The sequence below is a fragment of the Monodelphis domestica genome, chromosome 8 (genome assembly GCF_027887165.1).
Source record: "Monodelphis domestica isolate mMonDom1 chromosome 8, mMonDom1.pri, whole genome shotgun sequence".
In the NCBI taxonomy this organism is placed as follows: domain Eukaryota; kingdom Metazoa; phylum Chordata; class Mammalia; order Didelphimorphia; family Didelphidae; genus Monodelphis; species Monodelphis domestica.
This window is the reverse complement of record NC_077234.1, coordinates 48,744,551-48,758,536: the sequence shown is the minus strand read 5'-3', so window position 1 is coordinate 48,758,536 and position 13,986 is coordinate 48,744,551. Positions and strand designations below refer to the sequence as shown.

The 13,986-nt window shown below is 43.3% G+C and overlaps 1 protein-coding gene across 2 annotated transcripts in view; it reads right to left on the bottom strand.

Moving 5' to 3' along the window:
• Positions 1-13,986, bottom strand: part of WWTR1 (WW domain containing transcription regulator 1) — a 195,967-nt gene that overhangs the window by 70,625 nt on the left and 111,356 nt on the right. For both annotated transcript variants that reach the window (XM_007502050.3, XM_056807179.1), the window contains exon 2: positions 4,129-4,265. In XM_007502050.3, coding sequence (XP_007502112.1) covers positions 4,129-4,265 — 137 coding nt within the window. The remainder of the gene's footprint in view (positions 1-4,128; positions 4,266-13,986) is intronic.

The following is a 13,986-nucleotide window of genomic DNA, read 5'->3' as shown; positions in this document are numbered from 1 at the left end:
GAGAACAGCTGCACCTATTTAGGAAGCTCCTTGGAAAGACATTTGACCAAGGCAACTCAGTGACTCAGTGGATAGAGCCAAGTCCAGAGCTGAGCTGGGACATCCTGGGTTCAAACCAGGATTCAGACACTTCCTAGATGGATTGGATGACCCTGTGAAAGTCACTTAACCCCACCATGGCCTAACTCTGACTGCTCTTCTGCCTTGAAACTGATATGCTGTATACATTCTAAGATGGAGGAAGGAAGGAAGGAAGGAAGGAAGGAAGGAAGGAAGGAAGGAAGGAAGGAAGGAAGGAAGGAAGGAAGGAAGGAAGGAAGGAAGGAAGGACAGACGGAAGGAAGGAAGGAAGGAAGGAAGGAAGGAAGGAAGGAAGGAAGGAAGGAAGGAAGGACGGAAGGAAGGAAACTAGATTTGGAATCAGAAAGTCAAATTTCAGAGATCAAAGTTCAAATCCCATCTCAGATAATTAATAACTATTGTTGGAGAAACTCATTTAAGATCTCTCTACTTTGGTTTCTACATCAGCAAAATGGGAATAATAATAATACACTTATCTCTTCTATATAGTGACTTTCTCCATGGCAGTTTTGACATATAATGGATACTGATCCATTATATGTTATTAAATGAGCTCAGTGGTTTGAAAGCCAGGCCTGAGATGGGAAGTCCTGGGTTCAAATCTGACCTCAGACACTTCCCAGCTGTGTGACCCTGGGAAAGTCACTTAACCCCCATTGGCTAGCCCTTACCACTCTTCTGCCTTGGCACCAATACACAGGATTGATTCCAAGACCGAAGGAAAGGGTTATTAAAGGGAAAAAAAATTAAATTAGAATTTAGGGGGAGTTTTACAGAAGCTCCAGATGACATGTGAAGAAGACCAGCAGATGATACAGAAAAAGTTCAGAGACTCAGAAATGCATACTTAACTCAAAATTGACAATAAGGTACTGTAAACACCCCATAAAATAATTCAGACTTCTCCTGTACAAAAGGAGGACCAAAATTTTTTACACAAATTTTCCAGATTGTGGGTCCCTAACTCCTGTGATTTGGGATGGATAACTACTTCCCTCATAGGCTTTTTGTAAAGCCGAAATAAGATAAAATATGGAAAGAACAACCTAAAGGATAGCTATTATTAATTATTATTATTATCATTATTATCTCCCTCTCTACCTACTGACAAGCATATTGGTCCAGTCCTCTAACACCACTGACATAAAGAGATTCCTCTACACTCTGCAATCACTAGGAGGTTGTGATGGGGATATGATGGACTTAAGGATCCAGTCCATTTTCTTCTTATTATTGGGGCCACCAAGTGGTGTAGTGGATAGAGAACCAGACCTGGAGACAGAAGGTCTTGGGTTCAAATCTCCCAGCTAGGTGACCCTGGGCAAGCCACTCAAACCCAATTGCCTGACCCTTACTGCTCTTCTGCCTTGGAACTCATGTTGAGCATTGATTCTAAGACAGAGGGTCCCGGTCTTTAATAAACAAATATGTTTTGTTGTAGCCTTTTCTTAGTCAGTTCAAGCCTTCCCTTCCTGCCCTGTAAAGATGCCTTCAAGAACAGCTGAAATTCCAAGATGAACTTGACAAATGATCGGACCTTTTTTACCTTTATTATATGTATTTTAAGAGTGTTATAAAAAGAGTGTGAGCCACAGGCAGCTGTAGCCTGAAACGCTATTCTCTGGTGGAAGCGATGGATATTCCCATATTGTGAGTCACTAAATCATTGCCCAGCCTTTGGAGTTAACTCGGATTTCTCCTTCTTGAGATGCCCATTCAGGGAGCACATCTGCTCCTCCCCCCAGGCTGGTGGAATGGGTCACATCCTAAAGGCCAAGTAAACACCCCACCAGTGAGCACCTCGTTAGGAAAACCCAAAGTGCAGCGAACTAGATAGAACAATGAATAGAGCATGAGACTTGGCGTAAAGAAACATGAGTTCAAATACTGCCTCAGACACTTACTAGATGTGTGACCCTGAATAGGTCAGATCAGAACCCTGGACCTAGTCTCTAGGCTTGGCTCTCAATACACCCAGCTGCCCCCTCCATATGCATTTGTGCTAGAACTATAAAAAAGACAGTCCTATGGCTCAATGGATAGAGAGTGCTGGGCCTGGAGTCAAAAAAATTCTCTTCCTGATTTCAAATCTGGCCTCGGACACTTTGCTACCTGTGTGACCTTGGGAAAGTGACTTAACCCTGTTTGCCTCAGTTTCCTTATTTGTAAAATGAGCCAGAAAAGGAAATGACAAACCTCTCCAATATCTTTGCCAAGAAAACCCCAAATGGGGTCATGAAGAATTGGACAAGAGTGAAAAACATCATGAAAATTGAAGGTAGGGAGAGCAGCATATAGCGATGAGCAACAGCAGAGGGCTTGACCTGAGAATCAGAAGAAATGGGTTCAAATTCTGGCTCAACACTAGGTATGAGTCCCTGGTGCTCTGAGACTCAATTTCCTTCCCTACAACTATGTAGGGTGACAGTAAGCATCCAGTGAATTAATTCACATGAAGGATTTTGCTTTCCTAAAAAAATACTAAGTAAATGTTGGCTATTTCTTTAAAAGGACGGTAAAAACTCCCTTTCTTCTGCCTTGAAAGAAAACTCTTCATTATGACACCAGCCAGCTTGGGACTCCACTACTAGCATCTGGTTCTGTACAATAAAGGTTGTATTGGGGTCATATGACTAAAAGAAAATTTAGATTTATCTCTGCTGGTATATCCATTAGTTATTATTTTCCCTTGAATTCCCCTCTAGATAAGGACACAGTGTGGGCTGTTCTCGCCGTCTTTTACTCTTTTGGCCACCCTTTTAGATCAGCAGCCTTCAAAATTATAACTCCAGACTTCCTGGTTTCCACCTTAAGGTAATTTGGGTTCTATTTGAGATTATATTCTCTTTGGCTACCTTGCAGAATCAGAGAAATGGATCCAGGAATAACTTGTCCATTTTTTATCCTTTTCATTCCTCAAAATCCAATGTGAAAGGGGCAGCTAGTTAACTCAGTGGATTGAGAGCCAGGCCTAGAGATGGGAGATCCTGGGTTCAAATCTGGCCTCAGATACTTCTAGCTGTGTGACCCTGGGCAAGTCACTTGACCCCCATTGCCTAGCCCTTACCACTCTTCTACCTTGGAACCAATACACAGTATTGAATCTAAGACAGAAGGGAAGGGTTTTAAAAAAAAAGAAAAGAAGAAAAAATCCAATGTGAGATTTTTGAAAAAGAGATTGTTGAGTTGAAATGAAACGATCTTCTAAAATTTGTAACTTCTGTTGCAAACAACCTTCTTGTTTTTTAACCATTAAAAATGCAACCAATGAAGTCTAGAAATATTGGTTTAATTGTACTTAATTAGTACTTAATGTAGTACTTAAATCTAGCCTAGACATTTCCTTCTTGTATGATCCTGGGAAAGTCACTTGACCCCCATTGCCTAGCCCTTGCTGCTCTTCTGCCTTGGAACCAATACCTAGCTTTGGTGCTAAGATGGAAGGAGAGGGCTTAAAAAAGAAACAAGTAAAAATAGAATAAAATCAGTAATAGTGCTGGTGACGACAAAGGCACATGTTTAATGCCTTTGAAAGAGATTCTTGAGCGGAAAATATTTTCTGTTCTCAACTGCCAATTTTCTAATCAAAATAAAGCAACCTATGCAAAATGAAAGCTCAAAGGTAATTAATTATCTACGTTATTGGGGGGGGGGGGGGGGAGAGTGATACTGTGAGAAGGTGAGGGTGAGACACCTGCTCTGGAGAAACTAAAGGGGTCCAGGGCCCCCAGTTGGAGACTTTGGCTGTCTTCACTGATTGAATTCCCAGGCAGTGCCTCAGCTCTCCCTTTCCCTTGGACTGTGAAGTCAGCCAGTTGCACTGATTTTTCCACCGGTCCAGCAAAACAAAGTCTGTTGCATGATGTCAGCACAAACACTGCTGAAAGTGACAGGTCCCTAGTCTCAGGGCTGCAGAGAGGAAGAGAGAGGAGGGGGAAAAGAAATGCTCAAGTCCTGCCCACCTCCCCCTGCCACACAGTAACGTGGCTCCAACGGAACCCTCACTCTTCCCATTCCCAAATCAAAAACCGAAGGTCAAATCCTCACCCAGGTTGGGCTGAGACATCGCCATGGATCTCTGGGGCATCGGGGTCGAAGTTGCCGAGGGATGGAGAGCCATGTGGTTCAAAGGTTGAGTCATCGTCTTCCGAGGGTCCTGCCAGGTGGTGATTTTTTCTATGTGGCTAAAAAAGAAGGGAAACAATTAGTTTCTAAACAATTAACAGGCAATCATCTGTAGCAGCAGCGAGAACAATTGCTAAGATTAAATGGCAGCCAATCTATGTAGAATGTGCTGGCAAGTGGGCAGGTCCTTCTGTTTGCTTTCATTAGGAAACCTACAAACAAGGGCACCCTGAGCTTCCTAAGCATGGAAGGCTTTCTTGGGCTCTGCTCTCTTGGCTGCCCATCTACCATTGGGGGGTGGGGGGGGGGGGTTGGTAGTCTCTTCCAGGGCAGTGTTGGAGTGCACAAGGGACCATCTCCTTTGGCCTACCTATGGCTAAGTTCCCTCAACACCAAAGCACAACAAGGAAGGGTCCAAACGCAGGTCAGCATGTGTTGGTAATAGGTCAGAAGAGGAATAAACTTTCTTAACCAGGGCGTCTTAGCCCATTTCACCCTTACCCCACCTGCACCAACCAACCGTCTCCCTTCAAGCTAAACACTTGAGCCTCTCATTACATAAACAGGGAAAAGCATGCTAGAGGTGCAAAGGACCTCAGGGGCCATCTAGCTCAGCCCAGGCCTGACCAAGAATTCCTCTACAGCATGCCAACAGGTGATTTTTTAAAAAGCGAGACAATGAATCAGCTCTCTCCTCTCTCTCTCTCTCTCTCTCTCTCTCTCTCTCTCACTCTCTCTCTCTCTCTCTCTCATCTCTCTCTCTCTCTCTCTCTCCCCTCTCTCTCTCTCTCTCTCTCCTCCCTCCTTCTCTCTCTCACCTCTCTCTCTCTCTTTTTCCCCTCCCTCTCCTTTTCTCTCCTTCCCTCTCCCTCTCCTCCTCCCTCCCCATCTCTCTCTCTCTCTCTCTCTCTCTCTCTCTCTCTCTCTCTCTCTCTCTCTCTCTCTCTCTCTCTCTCTCTCTCTCTCTCTCTCTCTCTCTCTCTCTCCTCTCTCTCTCCTCTCGCTCCCTCCCTCCCCCATCTCTCTCTCTCTCTCTTTCTCTCTCTCTCTCTCTCTCTCTTCTCTCTCTCTCTCTCTCTCTCTCACACACACACACACACACACACACACACAGTGTTGGAGCTGTGGGCTGTCTTCATGAGATTCTCCTCTTCCTCCTCCTCCCCAACACTGTGAGGAACACTGTTCCTCAGTGTACAGGTTCTGCTCCCAGCCTATTGAAAATCAGCCATCATCTCGGATGACTCAGGGTCAGATTGCCCACTTCCTTTTCCACTCCCTCAAGCACAAACTTTTTGTGGGACTTTGTTTAGTTCTTCCCTGGATCCCTCCAGTGCCTCCGCCTGAAATAGTGACAATCTTTGCTTTTACAGGCTCCGAATCGCTAGGAGACGGCCCTTCCATCTACTTTGACAACCAGCCCCAGGAATGGCTGGCTGTCTCCTAGTTGGAGGTGTACTTGGCTCTCCCTTCTGTCAGACCTGTGCTATTTCCCATACCTACTTGACCTTTATTCATTTTCCTGTGATTTCGCTTTCTGATGGACCTTTCTCAGATTCTAGGGGTGATGACTTCAATGTAGAAAACACTATCTCAGACAGCTGGGTAGCATAGGTGATAGTACCAAACCTGAAGGTGGGAGGACTTGGGTTCATTCAAATCTGGCCTCAGTTAACTCCAATTGCTTAACCTGCCATCCTTTTGTCTCAGAACTGATACTAAAGGGGGGTGGCTGGGTAGCTCAGTGGTTAGAGAGCCAGACCTGGAGGTCCTGAATTCAAATGTGACCCTTGTGTGTCACAGTTGTATGTGACCCTGGGCAAGTCATTTAACCTCCATTGCCTAGCCCTTACCACTCTTCTGCTATAGAACCAATACATTATATTGATTCTAAAACACAAGGCAAGCGCATTAAAAAAATAATAATAAATAAATAAATTAATATATATATATATATATATATATATATTTTGCCAGGGGGCAGCTGGGTAGCTCAGTGGATTGAGAGCCAGGCCCAGGGATGGGAAGTCCTGGGTTCAAATCTGGCCTCAGACACTTCCCAGCTGTGTGACCCTGGGCAAGTCATTTAACCTCCATTGCCTAGCCCTTACCACTCTTCTGCTTTGGAACCAATAAACAGTATTGACTCTAAGACAGAAGGTGAGGGTTTAAAAAAGAAATGATTTTCTCTGCCTTTTAATGTTGCTACTGGATTTAGAAGTTTCTCACTTCGATCCCTTCATTTTGTGGGCAGTGATTCTGTTCTGGAATGGCTAGCTGCCTCCTAATCAGGAGCACATCTGGTTCTCCCCTCTCTCCAAGCCTTCTAAAGCAGGTCTTTACTAAATTTGGCCACTGGATAGGATATCTAGGAGAAAGCTCTGATTTAAGAAGGAAGTTTGATGCTCTAATAGGTAGATCAAGTTCAAATTCTGACCCAGGAAAGTCGCTGAACCTGTCTCAGCCTCAGTTTCTTCACCTGCAAAAGAGATGTGATCATAGAAGCACCAGATACTTAAAAGAGTTTCATGAATGCTTGCTCACAGAATTTTAGCCTTGCCAAGTAACTCCTAGGTTCGGAGGTTGGGAGCTATAAGGGACCTGAGAGGCCAACGTGTCTAATTACCCATTTTCCAGAGAAGAAAACTTAAAAGTCCAAAAAATTTGGCTTCCCCAAGGACACGGAGTTAGTGAGTGAAAGGCACAGGATTTGAACTAGGTCCCCTGGCGCCTCACCTGACCCTCTCTCAACTCTACAATCTGCTTCTCCTATAATCTTGGATAATAGGGAGAATCAGAAAGAGGAAGTAGAAACAAAAATAGATGGAAGGAAAGGAAAATCAGAGCTTCAGAGGAGAATCAGACTATTTTAAAAACCTTCCACGTAAATGTCAACACAATCAAAGGGCAAGAGAGAGAACAGAATCCACAAACATAAACACCTCCACTTGGATGAGCCACTTCCTTTTATAGACATCATTAACTTCTCTTCTTCCCTAAAGGACGAGCAGAATATCCCAGCCAAGTGCTCAGGGTCCAGTGTATATATAAAGGAGGCAGACAGAGTAAATACTCCAAAAGTAGCTGGTAATGCTATTGCCCCTAGTAGCGGGAAGAAAACTCCCCTCCAGTGGTATTCAAGCCCTTTACCTAGACTCCTAGGTTTCATGTTGTAAAAATAAGCATTATGGGGACAGCTGGGTGGCTCAGTGGATGGAGAGCCAGGCCTGAAGTCAGATCCTGGGTTCAAATCTGTCCTCAGACACTTCCTAGCTGTGTGACCCTGGGCAAGTCACTTAACTCCCATTGCCTAGCCTTTACTGCTCTTCTGCCTTGGAATCAATACACAGAATTGACTCCAAGAGGAAAGGTAAGGGTTTAAAGGGAAAAAAATCAATTATGTGTGAAAGCTAAAAACATTAGCTATGAGACAGCGAGAGCCCACTTAAGATTAGGGCCATGTACTGTGGTCGCTGTCACCACAATCACCAACCTGGGTAATTCCCTGCCATTGACCAGCTGGATTTCACAAAAGTAGAGAGGGATCAATCAAGATCAAAATACCTCTCATAGAAACCCTCTTTTCGATATGCTTTGTGGTCAGAAACTTTATTATAAAAAGCCTAACTAATTTAGGGGGTCTAAGGCTGACTTTGCACAGGTCATAGATCTCTCCCTCCTCTATCCCTCCATCGAAAGAGAGCTTTTTCCCTCCCTATGAGGTAGGCTATGGCTCCTTAGTACTCTTGGTCTATTGTAACAAGGGGTGGTACATCCATATCCATGGGGATGACACCTTATTTAATCATAATTTCACAGAGTTACAGCTTCAGGGACCTGACTAAATCCTAGCAATCACCATGACTACCAACTGACCCAGAAACTTCTACCAACCTCCAGGACATCCAGGACAATTTGGTTCAAAGGTTCTTCATTCAGGGACAGGTAGGTGGCTCAATGGATTGAGATGGGAGGTCCTGGGTTCAAATATGGCCTCAGACACTTCCTAGCTGTGTGACCCTGGGCAAGTCACTTAACCCCCATTGCCTAGCCCTTACCACTCTTCTGCCTTGGAACTAATACACGGTACTGATTCTAAGACAGAAAGTAAGGGTTTTTTTAAAAGTTCTTCATTCCCAAAAAGTTTTTCTTGGGGAAGTTTATTTTTTAAGGTATCACTGTATCCCTATGTAATCTTTCAATTGTAATTGTAATACATATAATAAATATATAAATATAAATAATCATCTAAGCAGCATTAAAGTGGTCAGAAAAAAGGGAGAAGTTTTAGAGAAAATTCACAGAACCTGAGTTGACATCCTTTGTGACCTAGGAGACCTTGGGCAAGTCCCTCACCCAGCTCTAACCCTGAGTGACAGCAGAAGAGCTGAGAGGACCACAACAAACCCCTCATTTCAGCAAATTAATCTGTCCCCAAACCACACCTCGCGCTGTTGACTTTGGGCCACTGTCTAACCCTTCTGTAAACTAAGGAGAAAGATGTCGCTCTAAAGTCCCTTGACAATGGCTCCTTGTCTCCGTGTGAAAACTTCCTTCCCCCAGAAGAGGCAGGCGGGAAATATATCGTGGATTTATTTACCAAATGAATTGTCCTCTTGCCCAAAGCTCTTCCTTGCCCCGGCTCACTGCTCCACCCCCTGAAGCTGAAATCTGGGTTTCAGTTCATCCCTGTTTCATGGCAAGGTCATGTCTCCACTCCCTGCTCAGAGGTACTGAGTCACTTCCTTCCTCTGGGACTAAAGATTAAATTCTTAATCTTGTCACTTACAGAAGAAGGGCTCCCACCTGTTCCACTCCCTTGTTGACACCCCTTAAAATCATTGTGCCTCCCCGGGTTTGTCATTCCCATACTGAGTTCACATCCTCCTTCCCGGCTTATTTACCAGGGTGACTTCAGGAAAGTTCTTCTCATTCTCTGGGCCGCTTTCCTCCTCTCTTAAATGATGGGGTGGGACTAGGTGGTCTCTAAGGTCCCATCTAGCTTCCAGCTGGGGCTGTTAGGTGGTACAGTGGAGAGAGTCAGTAAGACTCATCTTCCTGCGTTCAACACTAACTAGATGTGTGACCCTTGGCAAATCATTTAACCCTTTTTATTCCCTCAGTTTCCACTCCAGTATCTCTGCCAAGAAAACTCCAAATCCTGTTGGCTTCAGTTTCCTCCTCTGTAAAATTGGAAGGAAATGGCAAACCACTACAGTATCTATGCCAAGAAAATTCTAAATCCTGTTGGCCTCAGTTTCCTCCTCTGTAAAATTAGAAGGAAATGGCAAATCACTACAGTATCTCTGCCAAGAAAAACTCCAAATCCTGTTGGCTTCAGTTTCCTCCTCTGTAAAATTGGAAGGAAATGGCAACCCACTACAGTATCTCTGCCAAGAAAATTCTAAATCCTGTTGGCCTCAGTTTCCTCCTCTGTAAAATTAGAAGGAAATGACAAATCACTACAGTATCTCTGCCAAGAAAATTCTAAATCCTGTTGGCCTCAGTTTCCTCCTCTGTAAAATTAGAAGGAAATGGCAAATCACTACAGTATCTCTGCCAAGAAAACTCCAAATCCTGTTGGCCTCAGTTTCCTCCTCTGTAAAATTAGAAGGAAATGGCAAACCACTACAGTATCTTTGCCAAGAAAACTCCAAATCCTGTTGTGCTCAGTTTCCCCACTTGTAAAATGAGAAGGAAATGGCAAATCCCTCCAGTATCTCTGCCAAGAAAACATCAAATCTTGTTGGCCTCACTTTCCTCCTCTGTAAAATGACCTGGAGAAAGAAATGGCAAATCACTCCAGTATCTTTGCCAAGAAAACCCCAAAAATAAGTCCCAAAGAATCAGATACAACTAAAAGGACTCAACAACAGCATGGGTCATTTGTATGTGATTTTGAAAATGCAAACTTCCCTTAAAAATGTCAAGCAATAGAGGCAACTGGGTAGCTCAGTGGATTGGAAGCCAGGCCCAGAGACGGGAGGTCCTAGGTTCAAATCTGACCTCAGACACTTCCCAGCTGTGTGACCCTGAGCAAGTCACTTAACCCCATTGCATAGCCCTTACCACTCTTCTGCCTTGGAACCAATACACAGTATTGACTCCAAGATGGAAGGTAAGGGTTTAAAAAAAAAAGGTTCAGCAATAAATAGATTGAATTAGAGAACCTTGATCTTTGATTAGGGCCTTTCCTCTTAACAACAAGCCAAAAAAAATATCAAGTGTATAAAAACAATATCAAGTGAATCATTTCTAGAAAAAGTAGTTCATGAGGCAGCAAGGTGGTTGGATGTATTGAGACCTAGGCTTAGACAAGAGATCCTGGGTTCAAATTTGACCTCAGATACTTCCCAGCTGTGTGACCCTGGGCAAGTCACTTAACTCTCATTGCCTAGTCTTTACCCACTTCTGCCTTGGAACCAATACATAGGATTGATTCCCAGACAGATGAGAAGGATTTAAAAAATAGCAAGTGTCGTAAAGGGATGATGGTTCAAACTTAACTTGTTTTTCCCAAATATACATGATTCTCATTAATGAAGTTATTTGTGACCCGTTTGTAGTTAAAACCAATAATACAGTCATTCAGTCTCTGGTATAGTCAATAAGAAACTGTTCTTGAGAGTCAGAAAAACAGAGTTCCAATCCTACCTTAGACATGTAGGAATTACGGCATTGGTTAGGTTGTTTAACCTCTCGAGCCTGTTCCCTCATCAGTAAATGAGTGGGTTGGACTGGAAACTCTCTGAGGATCCCTCTGCTCCAAATCTATGTCCTCTGATCTGGGCTATAGTGGAAAGAACACTAGATTTTGAGACCTCGAGTTCAAGTCATTCATCTGCCACCATCTAGGTGATATTGGGCAAATCTACCACTTAATGGTGTTGAGCCCAGTATGCTGCCTGAAGGAATCCATCATTGGCTTTAACTAAGGAAGAGATCCGTTGGGATGGGTTCACATGATCCGTTCGGGGGGTCATCTGGACCAGAGTGCAGCCTCCAACACTCCTGAGTGTAGTTTGAACCAGAGTAAATTAACCTTCTAAAATGAGGTTTTCTGAGTCAATGCGGGGCCAGCCGGGATCCCTAGATTCAGTTTCACCATTGACCCATACCAATAATCTCTCTTGAGAATTGAAGAAACCTGAACCAGACAGAGATTAAGTGATCGGTACCCAGGGTCAGGCTGCTAATAAGCACTGAAGGGAGGTCCGACGCCTGGTCAGGGAGGGCTGCCTGGGCAGAAATGATGGACAAGCCAATACCCTGGCTGAAGTCCAAAGCTCTAACATCTTGGAAAGGCCGTCCCTCCTGGAGGTAAGAAATTTGGCTAGAAATGACTCCGTTGGACCTTCCGGGCTACTCGTGTTTTCTCATTCTTTATTGAAACTTCATCTTAAACATGACACAAAATTAGAAATTATTTTGTATATTTTATAAGAGAATTTCATATGGTTTAAAATATTCATGAAATCACCTGTATTCAACACTCACTGGAACTTGTGGTATCTGTCCTGTTCTCCAATCATCTACTCTTCATTACTTCTTCTATTCTGTTCTTTTTTTATTCAACCCCTCACCTTCTGCCTTATTGTTACAAGGCAGAAGAAGGGCAGTAAGGGCTAGGCAGATAGGGATTAAGTGACTAGTCCAGGGTCTCCCAGCTAGGAAGTGTCTGAAGCCAGATTCGAACTTGGGTCCTACCTCCCATCTCTAGGCCTGGCTCTCAGTCCACTGAGCTACCCAGTTGCCCCCCTTCTGTTCTATTCTTACTACTTCTATTTTTTTCAAACTCTTATTTTCTGTCTTAGTAACAATTCTAAGTGTAAGGGAATGGGCTAGGCAAATAGGGTTAAGTGACTTGCCCTAGCTGACACAACTAGGAAATATCTGAGGCCAGATTTGAACCCAACTCAGTCCTGAAGCTCCATCCACTGTGCCACCTAACTCTCCCACCTAAATCTTTTAATAGCACCAACATATTTCCATTAGTCCAAGCTGCAAACCCTAGGGCCATCTTTGATTTCAGAATCTCTTTGTCAGCAAAGCTGTCCGTCTCAAATCCATCCCTTCTCTTAAAGGAAACAAGTACATATATAAAATACAAAAATATATTTTAAATTTGTTAATAATTTAAGGGGAGAGGGAACTAACAACTGGGATATCAGGCTAAGCTTCTTATACAAATTAACTTTCCCTCTAAATTAGATAACTCTTTACTGGGCTCTCTTTCATCAGCCTCACCCACTTCCAATCCATTTAAAGATCCTCTCAGATGCTACCATCTCCATATTCTGGTCACCACAAAAAGCATTGTGGGAGAACTTCCTTCTTTGTATGTAAAATGTTGTATCTGATATTGAAAGCCTTTCCCAATCTAGCCCATTCCTACTTCTACATTATCACCTTTGGCTTGTTATTTATATACTTTTCTTATCATCCCTTCTAGAGGATGAGCTCCTAAAAGACAAACACTATATCTCATAACCCTCTTGTTATCTTCCTTACAATCTAGCAAAAAGCTTGCACAGAATAGTAAGTATTCCCTGAACAAATTAATGAATAGACCTGTAAAGGCATAACTAGGGTTGAGTAACTAGAACTTTGACTCAGGGCAATAAAATTTAGTTGTCATTAACATCCTTTAGCAATTTTCCAATCCTTTAGCATTGTTATTTTCCAACATGTGTTTTGGGGACCCTAAGATATCCCTAAGACCCTTCAAGGGGGCCTGCATTTTTTTAAGTTAGATTTTCTTTGAAAGTGCAGTAAATAACAATAAATATAACCACATGAGCAAAAATTCTTTTGGGAAGGAAATGTAGTAAGTGGTCCTAAAACCAAAAAGAACTGCTACTTTAATCATTCAAAACAAGTGAGTTTAGCACCCTTAAATGAGAAAAAATTAATTTAAATTGGTAGCTACTGGGTATCAAATGGTGGCCCATCATCAACCCAGAAAGTGACAGTTCAAATAAGTTCTTCTTCACCCACCTATACCCAAGGGTCTCAAAAGCTGCCTCAAAAAGTTGATTTGAGAGTACTATTTCCTATCTCTTGCTGGTTAAAGCTGTCCTTATTAGTATTTTGAACAATCCTTAACCCTAAATGGCAAAAAGAGAAAATGAGGGACAGAATAAGCCATACATTTTCAAATATGGCCAAGATTGCAACTGATTTTGCTTGTCTATACTTAAAAAAAAAAACAAAAACAACCTTCCATCTTAGAATCAATGCTATCTATTGGTTCTAAAGCAGAAAAAAGGTTAAGGCTAGGCAATTGAGGTTAAGTGACTTGTCCAGGGTCACACAGCTAGGAGGTATCTGAGGCCAGATTGAGCCCAGGTCCTTCTGCCTCCAGGTCTGGCAATCTATCCACTGAGCCACTTAATGATCCAATTTCTCTATACTTCTAATATAGGGAGGGCTTCTATTGATGCTAGAAGCTGGGGAGGAAGAGGAAGGAAGAAAGGAAGAAAAGGAAGGGAAGGAAGGAAGGAAGGAAGGAAGGAAGAAGGAAGGAAGGAAGGAAGGAAGGAAGGAAGGAAGGAAGGAAGGAAGGAAGGAAGGAAGGAAGGAAGGAAGGAAGGAAGAAGGAAGGAAGGAAGGAAGGAAGGAAGGAAGGAAGGAAGGGAGGGAGGGAGGGAGGGAGGGAGGGAGGGAGGGGAGGGAGAGAGAGAGGGGAGGGAGAGAGGGAGGAAGGAAGAATGGGAGGGAGAAAGGGAGAGAAAGAGAGAGAGAAAGAGAGAAAGAGAGAAGGAGAGAAGGAGAGAAGGA